General features: G+C 39.2%; 1 protein-coding gene across 2 annotated transcripts in view; it reads right to left on the bottom strand.

The window, feature by feature from the left end:
- LOC140587378 (NLR family CARD domain-containing protein 3-like) overlaps positions 1 to 20,888 on the bottom strand; it is a 35,944-nt gene that overhangs the window by 3,336 nt on the left and 11,720 nt on the right. The window contains exons 3-11 of one of the 2 annotated variants that reach the window (XM_072708641.1): positions 20,523 to 20,586; positions 20,114 to 20,345; positions 18,226 to 19,954; positions 10,599 to 10,772; positions 7,125 to 7,298; positions 6,520 to 6,693; positions 6,007 to 6,180; positions 5,181 to 5,227; positions 2,288 to 2,357 (exon numbers count right to left, since the gene is read on the bottom strand). In XM_072708641.1, the coding sequence (XP_072564742.1) occupies positions 2,305 to 2,357; positions 5,181 to 5,227; positions 6,007 to 6,180; positions 6,520 to 6,693; positions 7,125 to 7,298; positions 10,599 to 10,772; positions 18,226 to 19,954; positions 20,114 to 20,345; positions 20,523 to 20,586 (2,821 nt within the window). In that variant the 3' untranslated portion in view covers positions 2,288 to 2,304. The remainder of the gene's footprint in view (positions 1 to 2,287; positions 2,358 to 5,180; positions 5,228 to 6,006; positions 6,181 to 6,519; positions 6,694 to 7,124; positions 7,299 to 10,598; positions 10,773 to 18,225; positions 19,955 to 20,113; positions 20,346 to 20,522; positions 20,587 to 20,888) is intronic. The other variant, XM_072708640.1, reaches the window with a different exon arrangement.

The raw sequence follows: 20,888 nt of genomic DNA, 5'->3' as shown, positions 1-20,888 counted from the left end.
ATAGCCTGTTTCTGGCAGTCAATTTCTACTAGAAAGCCTTCTGACATACTGCATTACAGCTTGGCACATTGGCTGCACTATGCCTCACATGAACTCTACAGCAAGCCACCAAGACAGCCCAGTGCATCAGAAACACAGAGACTGAGGACATTTAGAAAGTGTGCTGTGGGAGTCAACATCATCAAAGACTCATCCCACTCAGCAGGTTCAGGAACAGTTTCTTTCCAAGGGCCATCTCAGAAATGAACTTCAAGAATCAAAGTATACATCTTGCATAAATAGCACAATAATGGACCATTGCAATTTCACAGAGATCACCATTCATTGTACAAAAAGCAAGTATGTGACAGTATTGGGAACCAAGACTCACTCTGTCATCATGTAATCCAAAGTACAGTGGTACCTCAGTTCTCGAACTCATTAGAACTCAAATTTCTTAAAAGTCGAACCAACCATTTCGAAAAAAAATTACCTAGAACTCGATCTGAATCTCAGAAGTCAAACCGTGAACGCACACCTAAGATAACTTGTACGTGCGGGGAAATGAGTCACGCGGCACGTCTCTCAGCGGAAACAAAGGGTAACGCTTTAGTCTCAGCCTTGCATTCACTGTGATAGCATCGTGCATGTTTACACTAGCTGAAAACATGGATTTAGACAGTAAAAATACATTTAGACAATGATAAACAGTAACAGTAATTATTATTATATAATAAATACATTTAAAAATAAAGATTTCTTATGAATTATTTTAATATTAATAATAAAACATTAATACATTTAACTGTGATAATATTGTCATGCCCAGCGGGGACGGAACGGAGACAAAGGGGCAGATGTCAGGGTATCGGGAATACGGGGTTTAATAACAGGTAAGGCAGGCAAAACACAGACGGACAATACAATGACCACATTGGGTCAAACTGAAACGCTGACTAAATGACGACAAGCAAAAACAGCTGATCACAGGGGGATTCCACACGGGGTTAACGAGGTGGCGTGGTACATGGAAGGCACGGACGATCGGGGCAGGACACATTGTTTGGATACATTTATTTTCTTACTTTAAAATATCTGTTTTGATAAATGTGCTTAGAGTTTAGTACAGTATATGCTTTTCTTGTTTTGTCCGGTTCATTTTGTGTTTAAATGCTAAAAAAACAACATATTTAGGTGTCATTTTTTGGGGCCGGGAACCAATTAATTGGTTTTCCATTATTTCTTATTGGGAAAATTCAATCAGAACTCGAACTTTTTAGGATTTGATCCGGAGTTCTGAACGGATTAAGTTCGAGTTCTGAGGTACCATTGTACTTCAGTAACATTTCCAAAACTCTCTAAGCCCACAGATAGGGTACTAACTTATGAACATTTCGGATCCGGGTATCCCATGGACTGAGTGAGTTTTGGAAATTTACTCTTTGATTGCTCCTTGTTGAAGGAAAAGAGAATTGGGATTGAATTGGAATTACAGGAAACAGAACTGAAGTCCACTAAATTACAAGAAATTCCGCCTCGAAGAGGGTGACTTGATTTAGTAAATATTAGACATGTATTAAGTACCTTTTACAGTAATAAACATCATAAATACATTTGATCATAATTTGTTCCATATTCCAACTTGTGCAAAATATTTACCAAATTATTCATTATTTTTTGCTGTGAAAATGCAAGTCTGTGCATTGATCCCACTGCAAAATTATTGTGCTGGATAGTTATTTTGTTTTGAATCTGATTAAAATACATTATCTAGAATCCATGGGCCATTATTCCTTTAAAAAAAAAAGCCAACTGTGCCTTTGTTGAAATTATGAGGTGGTTTAGCGTGTAGAAGTTTCACTTCATTTTTGCACAGTCACTAACATCAGTGGAGGTGCCAAGTTATCTGAGCCAACCACGGCATGGTTGGATTGTCTCTGGTACTGTACTGGAAACATAATCAGAACTGGTTCCTTTACTTTTGGTCCTGTCTCTCTTCGAAGAATCCTTGGCTACCGCTGATTTGACTTAGAGAACTCCCAAATGAGGCACATTACCTTCGTTGTGAGGGAGCATCAGTTATGGCACTACGGCTATGTGGCGCATTTCCCTGAGGGTGATCCGGTTCATTGCTGGGGACCCAAATGGCTGGACCAGGCTGAGGGGACGCCCACGTAACACCTGGCCATTTACAGAGTGTGGGACTGGACTGTGTGTGTGCCTGGGGGGGTCACTGGCCAGGATCCCGTGTGGTGGGTGTGGCAACGCGCAGCATCAGTGCATGCTCCCGAACCTGACCTAACCTTACCTGTTCCTTTACTAGGCTCAAACTTGCATCCATATCCCAAATCCCAAAGCCATTGCTGCATCATGTGCACCTATAGAATGCATTATCAGTGTTACTGGCATGATATTTAGGCCTGACAAATGAAACGTTAGAAATGTGAAATTTCAACAGATAATGATGATGCAAGTGAAAATATGTGAATACAAGAATATAATCAATATAATCAATAACTGGACAATTCCTCTTGAACCCCCACTCCCAGATCCTGGACATTAATGCACCACACTGTACTGTTCAAAGTAATCTGTCTGTTTTCTCCTATTAAGCTTAATTCCCTAATAATTTATGCTACTTCTAAACTCATCGAGCTGCACTCCTGATTCCCTTTCTACAAAGTTTTAAAATCAAGTTCTAAGCTTGTTGTTGGCAGATATTGTTAATGATTCTCTGAAAGAAGGAATTTTTCCACAATGTCTTAAAACTGCTACTGTCAGGCCTTTATTGAAGGCCTTTATTGAAGGTATTGTGCTTAGTAATTATATGCCAATCTCTAGCCTTCCATTTCTTGGTAAAATAAATTTAGAAAGTTGTGTCTGTTCAGTTGATTGATTATCTTAGCACAGGTAATCTCTATTAAGTGTTTTCAGCCCAGCATTCAGGCATGCCACAATACTGAAGCGACTCTTCTCAAAGTGCTAAATTATTTTTAAATAGAGGTTAAACAGAGACTCAGGTAACCTTTCCATTCTTGTTCTTCTAGACATCAGTGCTGCTTTTGTCACTATAGACCATGAGATTCTGCTGAACTGGCTGCACACCAGGGTTGGCTTCTCTTAAACTGGTTCAGATCATATCTAAGTGGGCATTAATACTGTGTTGCACTTGATACCTATGTTTCAAAGCATCAAGCTATTACATGCGGAGTCTGGAGTCAGTTTTAGGCTCTATATTATTTCATGTTTACATGCTACACCTGTCAAGTATAATAAATAAACATAAAACCAGCTTTCATCAGTATGCAGATAACTCACATATCTGTCTCTAGCTCCTGATGCACATGGGGTCTATCCACTGCCTGACTGAATGCATAGACAATGAACTTGATGCCACAAAACTTTCTGCTACTGAACAAAGAAAAAACAGAGATGCTTGTTACTGGGAATGAAGTACAGAGGAAGGACATACTGGTGTACTTAGAATCAATGTCTCTGATGGCCAAACAACAACTTAGAAACCAGGGAATGTTTTTCAATGGTGATCTTAGCTTTAATAGTCATATAAGCAATGTCTGCTTAGCAGCAAATTGTCACCTTCGTAATATCGGCAAAGTCAAGGGTATGCTGTCATTTGATGACTGTGAAAAACTAATACATGCTCTTGTATCAAGTAGAACAGATTACTGTAATGGCGTCTTGTCTCGTCTACCTAGGAAATTTATTTAAAATCTACAATGGGGCCAGAGTGCTGTCACATCACATCACACCTACTATTTTTTTTTATTATATTCCCTCTGCGGAGGACTGCTTTATTTCTATTTAAATATTTATTTTAGGGATGCTCATTTTGATTAATTTTCCCAACCGACAACCGCCGTTCGTTAACCGAACATTAACCGTTAACTGATTAGATTAGAATATTAAATTCCTCTGGGGTCGGCGGTCCCGCCGGCGGGATCTGACAGAAATTTCGCCAAACCATTTAAATAACTCTGCGAGGTTTTATCATATACACATTTAAAAAACACCCTCAGAAACCTTGGACGGTCTACTTTTCAAATATACAGTATATATAGGTAGAAACTAAATATATTTTTATAGCTTCGTGATACGAATAGAAAGAACAAGAGTGACTGACTTAAGCGTCTGCGTCTCGAAGCAGCTCTGATCGCCTTCCCACTTGCAAATTGCGCTATTCGTATGATAACAACATGATAATCCGACAGTCAGTATTGGATAAAGAAATATGGAATACGCCCATTGTAACCGAAATAAAACAAGAGCACATGTCTGGGTAGTGTTTACACCGATCGGCTACAATATAGCACACGGATACGTCTCTGCCGCTGAAGCTTTGCGCCAATGTTTCCATTTTCAGCAGCAAAGCTCGTACCTGTGTTCATGGCTCAGTGGGCTAAGCCTGTGTGCCTGTAATCACAGTCGCCGATTCAAACCCAGTGTATTTAGAACGTGAAAAGCGATCTTCAGCTGAGATGCCACAAAACTTCATACTACTACTAATAATTAAAATATATATAAAAACATTTTAAACCGTAATATTCGGTCAAAATTAATTATTTCGGTTAACGGTTAAACGGTCAAAAGGAGCATCCCTAATTTATTTATTTATTTTTATTTACTTCCTCAAGAGAAGGAAAGGGAGAGAGAGAGGGGGAAAAAAGGAGAAGAAGGGGGATAGAGAGAGAGGCTTCCAGTGGCTTTTAGGGTTGATTTTGAAGTGCTCTTGATAATTTTGTAAATGTTTACATGGTCTTGCTCCATCATACCTCAGTGACATGACTGTAAAGTATGTCCCAGGCCGATCTCTCAGATCATCTTAGAGAAATTTATTGACTATTCCTAAAATGGGGCTAAGGAGGGAGGAGGCAGCTTTTAGTCACTATGGTCCTAAACTATGAAACTCTCTCGCCAAGAACCTGAGAGCTACTAAATGTCTTAGTGCTTTCAAAACTAGACTGAATTTAATTACAATTTTTTGACTTCCACAGCAACCAGTAGCGAACACGGGATTTAGTGATAGCAGTTTTATCAGTAAATAATACCAAAACAAATTCTGTTCTCCCTATTGTACTGAAATTTCACCAAACCATGAACACAAAATTGAGGTTTGTACCAAAATCATGAATCTTGTGTACCGTTATACCATTAGTATTAGCAATAAAAACATGCAGACTTACATTTCTGGAACCGTGGTCTGATCCTGCATTCTCCACTGTGGTCCACACTATAGGAGAAGTAGAATGACATTGTACTGGTGTATCCATTTAATTAATTAGCGCTTCTTCTCCACATACATGTGTCAGTAGCAGGGACAGACACACACACTCTGTAGCGTTGCCACCTGTCCCAGTCTTCCTGGGACTGTTCGCTTTTTTGAGCAACTGTACTGGAAAATTTATATTCTTTCCCTGGACATGAACTGTCCCGGGTTTTTGTGAAAATGTAATCTAATTCAGAATTTCATAGTTTCAAATAAAACGTCACTTGGTTTCCTTTACCACTATTCTTTTTCTTCCTGGTTATGTTTATATATCAAGTACTGTGTCCATGAATGGTCTAAAATGGGTAAAACGGGTATGGGTATGGGTAAAATGGGTATAGTTTTATTTGATTGGTAGCAGAAAGACGAAGCTTACTTTATTACCTGGCAACTTAGCAGGCTGTCGGTCAATATAATATGTTCATTATAATATGTCTAATAATGTTTTCATTACTAAAGGAAGTATACCTTTGGACATATTACGGTTAGGTTTTATAATAGATAATAATTTGAAAAAATATATTTACTCATTAAAGCAAAAAATCTGTATTTAACGTAGAAAGGGACAGCAGCAGACAAAGGAGTCCAGAGTGAGTGCAACTGTGTCTGCATCAGGTCAGATACATTTAAGAAAGGCAATAGAGATTCCTACCTCTGGTAACATAGTATATTTTCAAAAAGGGTATAATCCGAGTGTTCCCGTTTTTCACAAGTTGAAGGTGCCAACCCCACTCTGTACTCACATCAGCTTCTCCAGTTTACAGCTGGGATCCTCCAGTAGAGCAGAGAGCAGCTTCACTCCTGAGTCTCCTGGGTGATTGTAGCTCAGATCCAGCTCTCTTAGGTGTGAGGGGTTTGACCTCAGCGCTGAAGCCAGGGAAGAACAGCCTCGCTCTGTGACTTTACAGCCTGACAACCTGCAAAGCCACAGACAACAACACTGTCTAAGTTCCAAGAAGGTAGATTAGCTCACTGTTACAATTATAAACTTAAATATATCTACTTCAATAAAGATGTCAATAATTACAGTTAACAATGTGTAAAACCAAGCAAACTGTTCTTTAATTACTGCATGAAGTAGCACTGAACTTCTCCAGTGTGGAATGCCTAGTAATACTAACCTCAGTATTTCCAGTTAACAGTGTGTAACACCCAGAAATATTGACCTCAATAACTCCAGTTTACAGTGTGGAATACTCAGTAATACTGACCTCAGTATCTTCAGTTTTAAGTGTGGAATACCCAGTAATACTGACCCCAGTATCTCCAGTTTACAGTGTGAATCCCCCAGTCCAGCAGAGAGCAGATCCACCCCTGAATCCTGCAGGTCATTGTCACTCAGGCCCAGCTCTTTCAGGTGTGAGGGGTTTGACATGAGAGCTGAGGCCAATGCTTCACAGCATGTCTCTGTCAGTTCACACTGGTCCAGCCTTTAAAAAAATGTAACTTTTAAATCCAGTTTTTGCACTGGTACAAGGAAAATGACAAAACAGATTTTTTATAAAGGTTGAATATATTGTATATAAAAAGCATATTAGCAATCATGCCAGTTATGATTGATGCCCAGTGTATTTTTATTTGTAACATATGTTACAGTCAACATGTTTATGTTGTTCGAAATTGCAACATTGCTTTTACTCACAAATCTTGTGAGTGTGTATTAAAAATGAATGGTTATTTCCTGCTTCACTGCTTAATAATTTCTAACAAGGATTGAGTGCTGATAAGTTTGTGGAATATAAGGAGGTAGGAACAGAAAAGATAAGCTGGTTATTTTCGTTTATTATGTTACTGATGAAACACATTATGGCTTTTCTTGATGTTCAGTTTCTTTTTTGTAAAATGCACACTCTGTACTCACTTTACTTTCTCCAGCTTACAGCCAGGATCCTTCAGTACGTCAGAGAGCAGCTTCACTCCTGAGTCTCCTGGGTGATTGTAGTTCAGATCCAGCTCTCTCAGGTGTGAGAGGTTTGACCTCAGAGCTGAAGTCAGGGAAGAACAGCCTTCTTCTGTGACTCTACAGCCTGACAGCCTGCAGAAAGCAAATCAAAATACACTGAGTAACAAAAAAAGTTACCAAAAGTAATGATTTGATTTGCAAGGGGCTGGCATGTATAGTAACAGACACAGAGGATGCCTTGTAGATGCATTAGGCAGCATTACCAGCACTTGACGGAGTTTGATAGGGGTTGCATTGTGGGTTTGCATGTAATTGCCTGGCATGTGGGGCATGCAGATATCACAGTCCCCAATGTTGAAACCAATGGGCACGTGAGGGCACCCACATACGTCGTGAAGTTTCTGGTCGCCCAAGACCGACCACACCAAGAGAGGATCGTCATATTGTGCACCAAGCATTACAGAACCCCATGACATCTGCACCTGCCATCCGGACACAGGTACTGGACTCTCTACAACACCCCGTGTCATCCTACACCATGTGTTGACAACTGGCATCAGCCGGATTATGGGTTCACCGTCCCATGCATAGGCTGCTGTTAACACCAGTGCAGGGAAGGCTGCGTTTGGAGTGATGCCATAACCAGGAGTCATGGACTGATTACGAGTGACGTCGTATCATGTTCAGCAATGAATCTCAGTTCTGCATTACCACGGACGTCTGTCGGGTGTGCGTATGGCTTTTCGTTCTGTGTTCCCCATCTCAGCTGGGAACAGACATCAGCATCTCCCTCACACCTCCCGTCTCTCACACCCAGGAGTAGGGGCTGCACAGATTAGTCGACAAAAATGGCCAATAGCTACAAAAGTTCCAGGTCAGCCGAGGAACTAGGGTTCTTTACTTCGGTGAGAAAGCGCCTTACGACACGAGGAGCAGACTTACGAGTTGGATGTTGCGTGAGTTTTGTTATCGTCCCCAGGTGTTACACCAACATTACAATCTACTTTTATACTTTAATGGAAGTTGTAGCATACAAGTGTTATTGTTGCATAAATTGTTGCTGCTGAGTTGCAAGCTGTTGTTTCTACTTGTGTTTGTTCCACATAAAAAAGATCCGCTCATTGGCGCAGGGGTATGAGCCCCACCTCTGGTACAAAAGGTCCTGGGTTCAAATCCCAAGCAATCCCATTCCCAATGCAGTGTAACACTTAAATAGTTCTTTAGCTGCCCTCTGTCATAATGTCACATATGGGTGAAATGCAGAGGACACATTTCGTTGTTGTGCACTGTGTGCTGTGGTTTGCAGGTTGTGTTGTGTGCCTGTTAAAGCGGTTGATTGGAATTATTTGGAAGTATATTTGAGTGTTTGTGAGCCAGTACGGTTACGTGGGTGGTTGTTACATATATAGATATATATATATTTTTATTTTTTCGGTCGGCGTGAGTGCTTGTCTGTCTTTAATAAACAGTGTGAGTGTTAAATCAGAGCTAGATAAGATTTTAAGAACTCTGAGTTATTAGTTAAGTTTTCCCCAAACAAGCTTGATGGGCCGAATACCCTCCTCTCGTTTGTAAATTTCTTATGTTCTCATGTGTGTCAACAATGACCACTGATCACCAAATTCTAATTCTAAAGAAAATATGTATACGCATTTTTTTTATGAATACAGGTGTTCGATGGGGTTGAGGTAAGGGCTCTGCGCAGGCCAGGCAAATTCCTCTACACCAAACTCACCCAAGCCTGTCTTTATGGACCTTGCTTTGTGCTCTACAGCAGAGTCATGCTGGAGCAGAAAAGGACTTTCCCCAAACTGTTCGCACAATTCTCATAGACATGCCAGCAAAAATGAGCACACAGTAAGAAATAATAAAAATAATAATAACTGCATACAGTAAATCATGATGCACACGATAAACAAGCGTCTCTTTGATTTAATGTCACTGTTGCTCTCCAAACTTGGCAACGCCTTTACTGAGCCACCCTCCTGCAGTGGAAAACCAAAAAGATTTGCAACCACGCTCTTCTCAGTACGGCTGGGGTACAGGTCGGTTCCTGTATACCAATGGAAAAGGGCCATTTGTCTTGACAACCAGCCTCATTCATGTTAGCTGTCGTTTTGATGGTACAGTATCTTTTAAAATTTTCAGTACCGTTAACTGTGCATTTCTAATAATGTGTCCAAAATGTTATGCTCCCAGTGCGTAAATTAGTAACATTCTACATAATTTTATATAAGTTAGATGGTTTGTACATTATATAAGATAGGAAATGACAAAATAATTTCACATGCAAAGTGTACAGTAGAGTTTGTTTAGACATTGCTAATAAATAGATGTTTTATGTTATTGCTCAGGCTAGCAGACTGTTATGGGTTGGGGAAGTATTTTTCACAAATTTTCACATTTGCGGGAGTGAAAATAACCCTCACAAATCTGAAGGGGTTACCTTCATTTCACTAACTACATAGAGAAGAGGAATGTCAGTATAATGGATTTTAAATCCAGCCATTTTGTTTAATTCCTGTCTTTGTCTGGCTTGTTGAGCTGACCACAATAACAGTCACATGCTGCCATTTAGTTTTTTTTTGTCACACTGGCAGATGTACTTCCAGATAAAATGGTTTGGCGTTCCTCTACTTCGAACACTATTAAGTCTGCACTTCACATTCTGAGAAATTCCTTTTTCTGTTTGTAGCTGCATTGTCTCTGAAATGGCATTGCAAACTTGGGATGTGCACATTTATATGTACTTGGCTAATGTACATTGCCAATGTTGTAGTAAATAGTGGTTTATAAAGGGGTGGTCTCTTAAATGTGCACATGTGCAAGTGTTTCTATGATACATGTGATTTAGAACCTGTACAATGCATATTTATGCAAGGTTTAATAAATCTGACTTTTACTTTTCGTACAAAAGTCGAGTTTTCGCATGAATATTTCCTTACATTTTTTACAAATGAGCCCCCAGATTCTTCTGCCATTATTTACATATCATTTGTCAAAAAATACTTTGTTTTCATTTTCATTTAATATCAAGAGTCACTTGATATAAAACAGGTTTTGCAGTCTGTTATAATATGATAGTAAATTAAAAGAGTGTTAAACTGTCACATAATAACAATTATTGCCAAAATTATGAAGCAAAAATAATTAAGAGAGGATACTGGAACAAATTCTTAGACTCCTCTAAACTGAAGGGACACACTGGGAAAAGAACAACTGTTCTTTAATTACTGCAAGAAGTAGCACTGAACTTAGTATCTCCATTGTGCAGTGTGGAATGCCTAGTAATACTAACCTTAGTTTTTCCAGTTTACAGTGTGTAACACCCAGAAATATCGACCTCAGTATTTCACTTCACAGTGTGGAATACCCAGTAATACTGACTTCAGCATCTCCAGTTTACAGTGTGAAATACCCAGTAATACTGACCTCAGTATCTCCAGTTTACAGGGTGAATCCCCCAGTCCAGCAGAGAGCAGCTTCACTCCTGAATCCTGCAGGTCATTGTCACTCAGGTCCAGCTCTCTCAGGTGTGAGGATTTTGAGCTAAAAACTGAAGCCAGTGCTTCACAGCATTTCTCTGTGAGCCTACAGCTGTTCAGCCTGAAAAAGGAAACATGTTATTATACACACATAGATGGGTATATATACCCTACACATCAGTGATACAAAATACTACATAATAATAGGCACACCCTATACTTCAAAAGGAATTGGAGGGTAAACACGGCAACAGCTTAAATCACTACAGTTAGGAAAATAGTTAAACATGGTAACATTTACTTTTTGGACAATCGTCTGAAGGTCAACATGTTTCCTGTCATGAAGAATACATGAGCATTTTCACTTCGAAAGGAAGATATCAGAGTTTAGTGGATGAAAAGTTTAGCGTGCAGAAATTTCAAGAACTCAATCCACCTACTCAAATGAACAGCTGTTGGTACACTGCAGGTTCTCTTGCCATTTGTTACAATCACATTATCATTGACAGTGATCAAGTCTACCTTAAGTCAAACCTATGTACTTTTAGCCAAACTGTACATTTTCAGAAGTCATATAGACCAGAGGTGGTAATTTCAGGTTGAGGAAGTACAAATCCTGACCAAGATTTAGTTTCAACCAACCAGTTGAGTACTCTGTGACTGTGCCTCTTTACAACTGGTTTGTTGAAAATAAACCTTGGTCTGGATTTACCACCTCTGATACAGACCACGTTCCCTAATAATATTCTTACAGAGCCAGTTTGATGATTGAGTGCATGAGAGTGACCATGATCTAAAATCTATTCAATGACAGATTAATTTACGTTATTTTGTTGTCTGTTTTTTGAAACTCGTTAGCAATCTCCAAACTCCTTTTTAACGGTGCCAAAGAATGAAAGTTCAGTACATGGAAATGACACACCAGGAATCTCAAACACTGTTGTTCCCTCTTTCAAATATAATTCCTGAATATGTAAAAGAAGGAAGTGAAATGAGCTGTTTCGAATTCTGTTTCGAAAAACAGTCTTAATCACACTCCCAAAACGTAATATATGCCAGCCCACTTTCAAGCTCAATGGACATGCGCATTCAGACTTCAACAGTTGTGTAGATTTGTGAAGAATGTAGCAGAGAACAGCAAAAATGGCAGGCTGTATGCATAAGTGTGCCGTTCAAGGCTGTGAATTTTCATACCCTTCTCAAGGAACCAAACTGTCAACAGGCATGGTTGATATTGATCGTTAACAGGTAAGTGAGGGGAATGTTTCCCAAAGGCTCCCATTAATGACTTACATAGTTGCATGGTTCTAACTATGTAAGTAGCTAATCACGTTGCTAGTAGCTATGCTTTTCAGAAAGCATACCCCAGTTTAGCAGGAGAGTAGTAAACAACATTACGAAGTCTGAGGTACTGACATTGATAAGAGTTATTTCTCTCAGCCTACTTTTGGTTAGCTAAACAAATATCTAATCGATTCTGCACTTAAAAAAAAGAAAGAAATTCATTACAAGTAACACATTTACAAGCTGTTCAGCTTGCTATGGAGATAGTGGTACCTCGGTTCTCGAACTCACTAGAACTCAAATATCTTGAAAGTCGAACAAACCAGGTTGACCTAGAACTTGATCTGAATATCAGAAGTCGAACCGTGAACGCTGACCTAATATAAATTGTATGCGCCCGGAAATGAGTCATACTACAATGCAATTCTTACTTGAATGCCTTCTTCCCAGACTGGACGATTAACCAAATAAAGCAGCGCAACATTGCAGTAACTAACAATAAATAAACCACTAACTTATGTGTACTATTAGAGCATTTATGTCATTTATTTAAACTTTATTTTGCCAGGAAAATTAACTGAAAACCAGTTCTCATTGCTTTACGTGATATTTGGGAGAAATAGCAGATTACGCATCGGAACTGCCTGGGATACAAACGTCATGCGTGTAACTAAACTCTTCAGCCAATAAGGGCAAAGGTGTGTCGTCACGGAGGCGGTTCCAGTTTGTGCAGCCGGGTGAGAGGTCGCAATGCATCTGATGGTGCGTTCGTTTTTCTCTCGGAACTTCTGAGTTGAGTGACATCACGTCCGACAATCTTCCGTTCCAGCTATCCACATCTCGGAACAAACATGGCTGCCTCCATGAACACGTTGCTGTGTGTTGTTGCTTTATATTTTAGCAGATTTGGAGTTTTCCAAATGGAGAAAATGGAGAAATGGATATTTTTCCGAGAGACAAACAAGAAACACGAACTAGTCAAACCACATTAAAAGCTTTATAAAATATTTTAGTATATTCATAGCGATATTCTTTTTTCGAACGGTAAACAAACTACAAACAAACCAAGTCGCCATGTTGAAATTACGTCACAGGGGCAACTCGGACAAGAAAATCTTGTCCGACTTCTTGGGGGCGATTTGTTCCAAATATTTTGTGGAAAAAAGTTTGGTCTTTGTCATACAAATATGTCATTTCAAATAAATGTAGCGATGTCTGTTATAAATTGCTACACAGGTGTTACCCGACAAATTTGAAGTTGAAGAAGGATATTCAGACAAATTGTTCTTTCTGTAATGTCCATGTTGAAACAGTTTTACATCTGTTCTGGAACTGCCCTTTTGTCACTATGTTTTGGAAAAACTTATCTCAGTTTGTATGCCGATGTATATGTGAAAATTTTTCTCTCTCATTTAAGTATGTGTTGTTTGGATTTTACAATATCTGTCATTCTAAACAGGAAGAATACTATCTTATAAATCTTCTTATTATCCTAGCAAAATTTCATATACACTCACCTAAAGGATTATTAGGAACACCATACTAATACGGTGTTTGACCCCCTTTCGCCTTCAGAACTGCCTTAATTCTACATGGCGTTGATTCAACAAGGTGCTGAAATCATTCTTTAGAAATGTCGGCCCATATTGATAGGATAGCATCTTGCAGTTGATGGAGATTTGTGGGATGCACATCCAGGGCACGAAGCTCCCGTTCCACCACATCCCAAAGATGCTCTATTGGGTTGAGATCTGGTGACTGTGGGGGCCATTTTAGTACAGTGAACTCATTGTCATGTTCAAGAAACCAATTTGAAATGATTCGAGCTTTGTGACATGGTGCATTTTCCTGCTGGAAGTAGCCATCAGAGGATGGGTACATGGTGGTCATAAAGGGATGGACATGGTCAGAAACAATGCTCAGGTAGGCCGTGGCATTTAAGCGATGCCCAATTGGCACTAAGGGGCCTAAAGTGTGCCAAGAAAACATCCCCCACACCATTACACCACCACCACCAGCCTGCACAGTGGTAACAAGGCATGATGGATCCATGTTCTCATTCTGTTTACGCCAAATTCTGACTCTACCATTTGAATGTCTCAACAGAAATCGAGACTCATCAGACCAGGCAACATTTTTCCAGTCTTCAACTGTCCAATTTTGGTGAGCTCGTGCAAATTGTAGCCTCTTTTTCCTATTTGTAGTGGAGATGAGTGGTACCCAGTGGGGTCTTCTGCTGTTGTAGCCCATCCGCCTCAAGGTTGTGCGTGTTGTGGCTTCACAAATGCTTTGCTGCATACCTCGGTTGTAACGAGTGGTTATTTCAGTCAAAGTTGCTCTTCTGTCAGCTTGAATCAGTCGGCCCATTCTCCTCTGACCTCTAGCATCAACAAGGCATTTTCGCCCACAGGACTGCCGCATACTGGATGTTTTTCCCTTTGCACACCATTCTTTGTAAACCCTAGAAATGGTTGTGCGTGAAAATCCCAGTAACTGAGCAGATTGTGAAATACTCAGACCGGCCCGTCTGGCACCAACAACCATGCCACGCTCAAAATTGCTTAAATCACCTTTCTTTCCCATTCTGACATTCAGTTTGGAGTTCAGGAGATTGTCTTGACCAGGACCACACCCCTAAATGCATTGAAGCAACTGCCATGTGATTGGTTGATTAGATAATTGCATTAATGAGAAATTGAACAGGTTCCTAATAATCCTTTAGGTGAGTGTACATAAGAGCAAGCATTGCAACAGAACACCTATGTTTATTATCTTTGAAAACGAATTTCAACAATACCTCCAAACTATTTATTATTGTAATAATTCCAAAGCTATAAAGACCATCAATATCTGCACTGAATTTAATTTATTGTAATTTAAGCCCCTACATCATTATTTTGTTTTATTATTTACTTATTTATTTTCTTTCTTTGTTGTTTCCTTTTACTTCTTAAAGTTATTATTATTGTTGTTATTATTGTGTGCTGATCTACTCTGCTGTATCATATGTTTGAAGTTCATAATAAAGCATTAAAAAAAAAAATAATAATAATCTTGTCCGACTTCAACATCATAAAAGAGGCGTGTTTCCGACGGGAAGTGACGTTTTTCGTGACGTTTTCATCCAAGTTCCGACTTGGAGAGAAATAATCGAACGCACCATAACCGTAATGCATTACGTCAGGATCAGATTCAGAATGCGTTACTTTAAGCCAGCGCTGTAAGCAAGTCGAACGCACCCAATGATCGGACTGGGGAAACAAACTGAAACGCGGACTTATGCTGCATTCCATTTGCCTCGGGATCCGATTTTTGAAATCCAAGATTACATCACATCCGCTAAAAACTCGGGAAAACCGAGTCGGATGCGTTCCATTTGCCACAGAAGTAGCAATACCATGGATCCATATGAAAAAGCAAGATTTTTTGCTTAGCCGGACAACTTGTCAGATTTAAGGTACCTCAGTTTAAATGGCCTTTATCTTCGTCCACTTACAATTAGCCCGAACTACGTTAATCCGACAAATAATCCGACTAATCATGAAATCCAATTCAATCCCGGTTCATTGGTAGCCATTGTCAGCAATATCACTTGATAACACATTACGCGCGGTGCTTGACGTATAAAACTCCATAGCAACACGTCCACAGATAATTTGGATGGTATAGTGTGTGCGACCGATTTAATGAGCCACAAATGAGAAGTAGTGCTTAAACAGGATAAAACTACAACTTTCCCTTCTGTTGATAAAGGACGCAGCCATCTTGGATTCTGAACTCGGGATCTATGGCCTTCTATGGCCTTATCCGAGATATTTCTCGGATCTCCGAGAAACAGGAGCACGCATGTCTTCACTTCCGGCTTCAAAACTCGGAATCCGACTCGGAATCTGAGTTCCAAGGGCAAATGGAATGCAGCATTAATACAGAGGACTAATGACAACAACCAGAAACAGCTGATCATATAGGGATCCCACACGAGATTAATGAGGGGGCGTAGCACACGGAAGGAGCGGACGATCAGGGCAGGACAGGGGTAATGTTGGGATAAGATCTTTATCGTTTTGGAAGCCATTAAGAAAAAAAATGCTCTTGTTTTATCCTGTTCATTTTGTGTAATGTGTAAATGCTAAAAAAAAAAAAAAAAAAAAAAATAAAAAAATTTAGGTGTAATTCTGGGGGGCCGGGAACCAATTAATTGGTTTTCCATTATTTCTTACGGGAAAAATTCGATCAGAACTCGAACTTTTTAGGATTCGATCCGGAGTCTGGAACGGATTAAGTTCGAGAACCGAGGTACCACTGTATTTATAAAACTTGCATGACAAAACTAGAATCATAAAATTAGTTTGTTGCTGAAAACGAAGTTATGATTATGCTAATGTTGCACCTCAGGCTGAAGAAGGACTATTAGTTACGTTCGGCAAATTGGTTCTGTGTGAACAGTGCCTCACTGTAAACCAGCCAAACAGAGCAGAGCTCATGATCCTATTAATGAGCCCATCAAATAAGACAGAACAGCTTGTTCCATTCTACGGCCAAATTATAGGATTGTTAATGGGCCTCTAAAACCACTTCTGGACATTTTTTGACCAACCCAAGTTTACGAACCTTCTATGTAGACACCAGAGAAAAATTTGGGAAAAAATTAAATAAATAAATAAATAAATAAATAAATAAATGCATTCTATGTAGAGGTCGACCGATGTATCGGTTTTGCCGATTAATAGGCACCGATAGTTGATTCCCGGAACTATCGGTTATCGGCAAAAATCCACGCCGATAGTTTTTCCGGGTTGCGTCAGAGCTGAAGCGGCTGAGAACGGTCTGTTATCCTTATACAGTGCGAGAGCCAACATATATATCTATGGCAAGTGCCGCCTCTATAGGCGAAAATCGCTGTAAAGCACATGCTTTTGTTTTGACACGTGATACTGTTAGTTGCAAGGAGAGCGCAAGCTGCCTGGAGAGAGCGCGGTGCACGGACAACGCTGACACTTCAAATGCACGTTTAAAACACAGATAGCGAAAAGGTATGTATACAGTACACTACAGTACATGTTTTCATCTCAATATAAAGTAATTCATTTGTTGATTAGATTCTGCATTGGAGAAAGAACAGCAGTATGTTTGTCGACAAGGCTGAGAGGACGCTAACATTAGCAGTACATCAAGCGGTTAAAATAATGTGGCAAAAATACACGCAAGTCCGACCCAAATGTTTAATGTCATGATTGTTACCATCAGGAATGCATTCGATTTCAGTTCTTTTTATCTTCAGGCACAGGGTGCGATTTGCCGGGGGGATGGGGGGATCCGACTGGAGCGCTTCGAAATAGTGAATCTTTTTGCGACGCAGTGTTTTACTGATTCGGAGTTTCAAAAAGCTCTGTTGATACTTTGCTCACCTTCTCTATATAATATATTTGTTGTTTGAAATGAAATCATTAATATTATAGGCCTAACTTACGATGTTTTTATTAAATTTGTTATCACGTAATACAGCTCCCTTCGTATTAAAACGATTTCATGACGTGAAACTCATTATCTGGTTCTTGCCTAAAAAGACGGGTATATAATGAGCGTTGTTAACAGATTACACAAACAGTTTGGTCAACCTCTGCCTATGGAGAGAGAAAAAAGTTTTCAAAATAGAAGCAAATATAGTGGGAGACTACACATATAATATACATTTATATAATTAATATTATATATAATTATAATATTATATAATTATATAATTCATTTTGTATGTAACTTTTTATTTATTTATTTGGAGTGTTACTTTTTCTTTCAGTTTGAAAGCATGTCTTTAATTTACCTCAATATTTATTAATATATTCATATTTATTTCATATAGCACATTTTCATGATTCAGTACTGTTTTTTTGTTTGGTTTTTGTAATAAAGTTTAGTACTATTTTACATGTAGTGTTGTGTTTTAATTTAGTTTTTTTTTTTAAATCCAGTATCCATTTTAAAAACTATCGGTTAATTAATCGGTTATTGGCAAGTACGGACCAGCCTAGCTATCGGTATCGGTAAAATTCAATATCGGTCGACCTCTAATTCTATGGCACCTTAAGTGAGCTGTGTTTTAATTATCTTAAAGGGTTATTGGCTCACATGCTAAAGTGTCTGTGGCAGCAGTGGAGATGGCAGATGGGTGCTACAACCATATGTATTCCCTGAAGGCCAGGGAATAAAACTGTATATTTCATATATATTTCAGGTAATATCAATGTATTACTGCCACACTATACATGTTTTCACATCCTCACATCACTTACAGAGCTGTCCTAGATTTCTTGACCACAGGAAGCAGCCGCCGAAGATCTTCATTGGATCTGATGAATTTATTCATATCGAATACATCCAGCTCCTTGTCTGACATCAGTAACACAAAGGCCAGAGCTGACCTCTGAGCAAGTGAGAGGCGTTCTACAAAATTTTTTCCTGAATTCAGGTATCTTTGTACTTCGTTTACTAGAGAATTGTCATTCAGTTCATTCAGACAGTGGAACAGGTTGATGGTCCTTTCTGGAGACAAATTCTCCAGTATTTTCTCCTTGATGTATTGGGCTATTTCCTTCGTGTTATGTGAGCTGGTACTAGTCTGTGCTAGTAGGCTTTGTAACAGAGTCTTACTGGAGTCTGTTGAGAGGCCAAGGAGGAAGCGGAGGTAGAGGTCCCAGTGTCCATTCTCGCTCGTTAGTGCCTCATCCACTGTAGTCTTCAGCAGATCAGCTGATGAGTTTGATAGAAACATGTATAAAGCAGCGAGATACTCCTGAATGCTCAGATGTACAAAGCAGTACACCTTCTCCTGATACAACCCAGACTCTTCTTTAAAGACTTCTGTGCACACTCCAGAGTAAACTGAGGCTTCAGTCACATCAATGTCATTCTCTATCAGATCTTGCTCATAAAATATGAAATTGCCTTTCTCAAGGTTGTCAAAAGCCAGTTTACCAAGTTTTAAAAGGAATTTTTTGTCAGACGGAGAGGATTTATTGAGCTTGGTTTCATGTTTTTTCATGTACTTGTCATTTTTTAAACTTGTGTGAAATATCAGGAAATGTGTGTACATTTCAGTCAGAGTCTTTGGGATTTCTTCACTGTCAGTTTCACTAAAAAGTCTCCCAAGAACAGTGGCTGAAATCCAGCAGAACACAGGTATGTGACACATGATGAAGAGGCTCCTTGATGATTTCACATGTATGATAATCTTGCTAGCCAGGCTCTGATCATTAAATCTCTTCCTGAAATACTTCTCCTTCTGGGCATCATTGAATCCTTGTATCTCTGTCACCTGGTGGACACACTCAGGAGGTATCTGATTGGCTGCTGCTGGCCGGGAGGTGATCCAGAGTAGAGCAGATGGAAGCAGATTCCCCTTAATGAGATTAGTCAGCAACACATCCAGTGATGTTTTCTTTGTTACATCACACCAGCTCTCATTGTTATGAAAATCTAGAGGAAGGCGACACTCATCCAGGCCATCAAAGACAAACAAGACTTTGAACCTAAACAACTCAGTGGATTCAAATGATTTCAGATCTGGGACAAAGTGATGAAGAAGTTCAATTAGACTGTATTCACCCTTAATCAAATTCAGATCCCGGAAAGGAAGAGCAAAAATGAAGTGAACATCCTGGTTTGCTTTTCCTTCTGCCCAGTCTAGAATAAATTTCTGCACAGAGAATGTTTTCCCAATTCCTGCAACTCCTTTAGTGAGTACAGTTCTGATAGGTGTCACACACCCACATAAGCGTTTAAATATATCATTGCAGTTGACTGTAGTATCTTCTGTTAGCCGTCTCCTGGATGTTGTTTCAATCTGTGTCACTTCATGTTCATCATGGACTCCTCCAGTTCCTCCTTCAGTTATATAGAGTTCTGTGTAAATCTCACTGAGAAGTGTTGGCTGTCCTTCCTTAGCTTTCCCTTCAAATACACACTCAGATTTCGTCTTCAGGTTACTTTTGATTTTGTGCTGACACTGAAACATAAGTTCCCCTGAAAAGACATGAGCAAAATGCACTAATTATGATCCTGACCAGTATGGAAGGAAGAATATTTTTACAAAAATACCATTTTTTAAGTCAATTTAGTTTCATCATGTATATTTTTTCCAGAAACACCACATTCATGTACAGAATGGCATAAAGCTCTTACTCTTTTCCAATATGTCAGCAAGATCATTTTGCTTCATGGTCCTCAGGATGTATAGTGTGATCTTCAGAGCTCCCTCTCTACCACAGATCTTCTGCACCTGATCATCACTGTCCAGGTCATTGGGCTTCTCCACAAGCTGAGGCTCAGAACATTCTGGGTAATTCTGATCTAGATATCTTGTGATCTTCTTCAGCTCATCTTTCAGGAACTTCACAGCTTTTTCCTCAAGTGACTAAAATAAACAATCACAGTTAATTAATGCTGCTTGTACCATGCCTTTTCATGCTTATGAATCATATTTTTAAATATCTTATCTTTAACATGATTAATTTGTCATTGTTCAGCTATATAAAATATTAGCCAATATAGAAAACAATTAACAAAACATATATCAGCATTAAATGCATACCTTCAATATGGATGATAAATCTGGTTTGTCGGGTAGATATGAACTGCATTCCCCCATTTGGTCTCTGAATAAGGCAGAAATTATAAACTTTAAATCATCTACACAAATATAACAGAAAGACTGTTAAAGTGCCCATTAAAATGGTTGTCGCTGCAGACAAAGAATAAACCTAGTGGTATATTTTTATTTGAAAAGATCTAAAATGCCATTTTAAGCTTTATTCATTAAGGAGGCTTCATAACAATGATTTCCTTATAACAGTAGAAGAGAATCAGTGATATCATGCACCACCACACAGAGAGATGCAGTAGTCGGGGAAGACAGTTTTCTATTGTCTGATTTCCACCAACACAGAGGCAGTGCTGG

The sequence above is a fragment of the Paramormyrops kingsleyae genome, unplaced genomic scaffold (assembly GCF_048594095.1).
Source record: "Paramormyrops kingsleyae isolate MSU_618 unplaced genomic scaffold, PKINGS_0.4 ups198, whole genome shotgun sequence".
NCBI lineage: Eukaryota > Metazoa > Chordata > Actinopteri > Osteoglossiformes > Mormyridae > Paramormyrops > Paramormyrops kingsleyae.
This window is presented reverse-complemented; position numbering and strand designations above follow the sequence as displayed.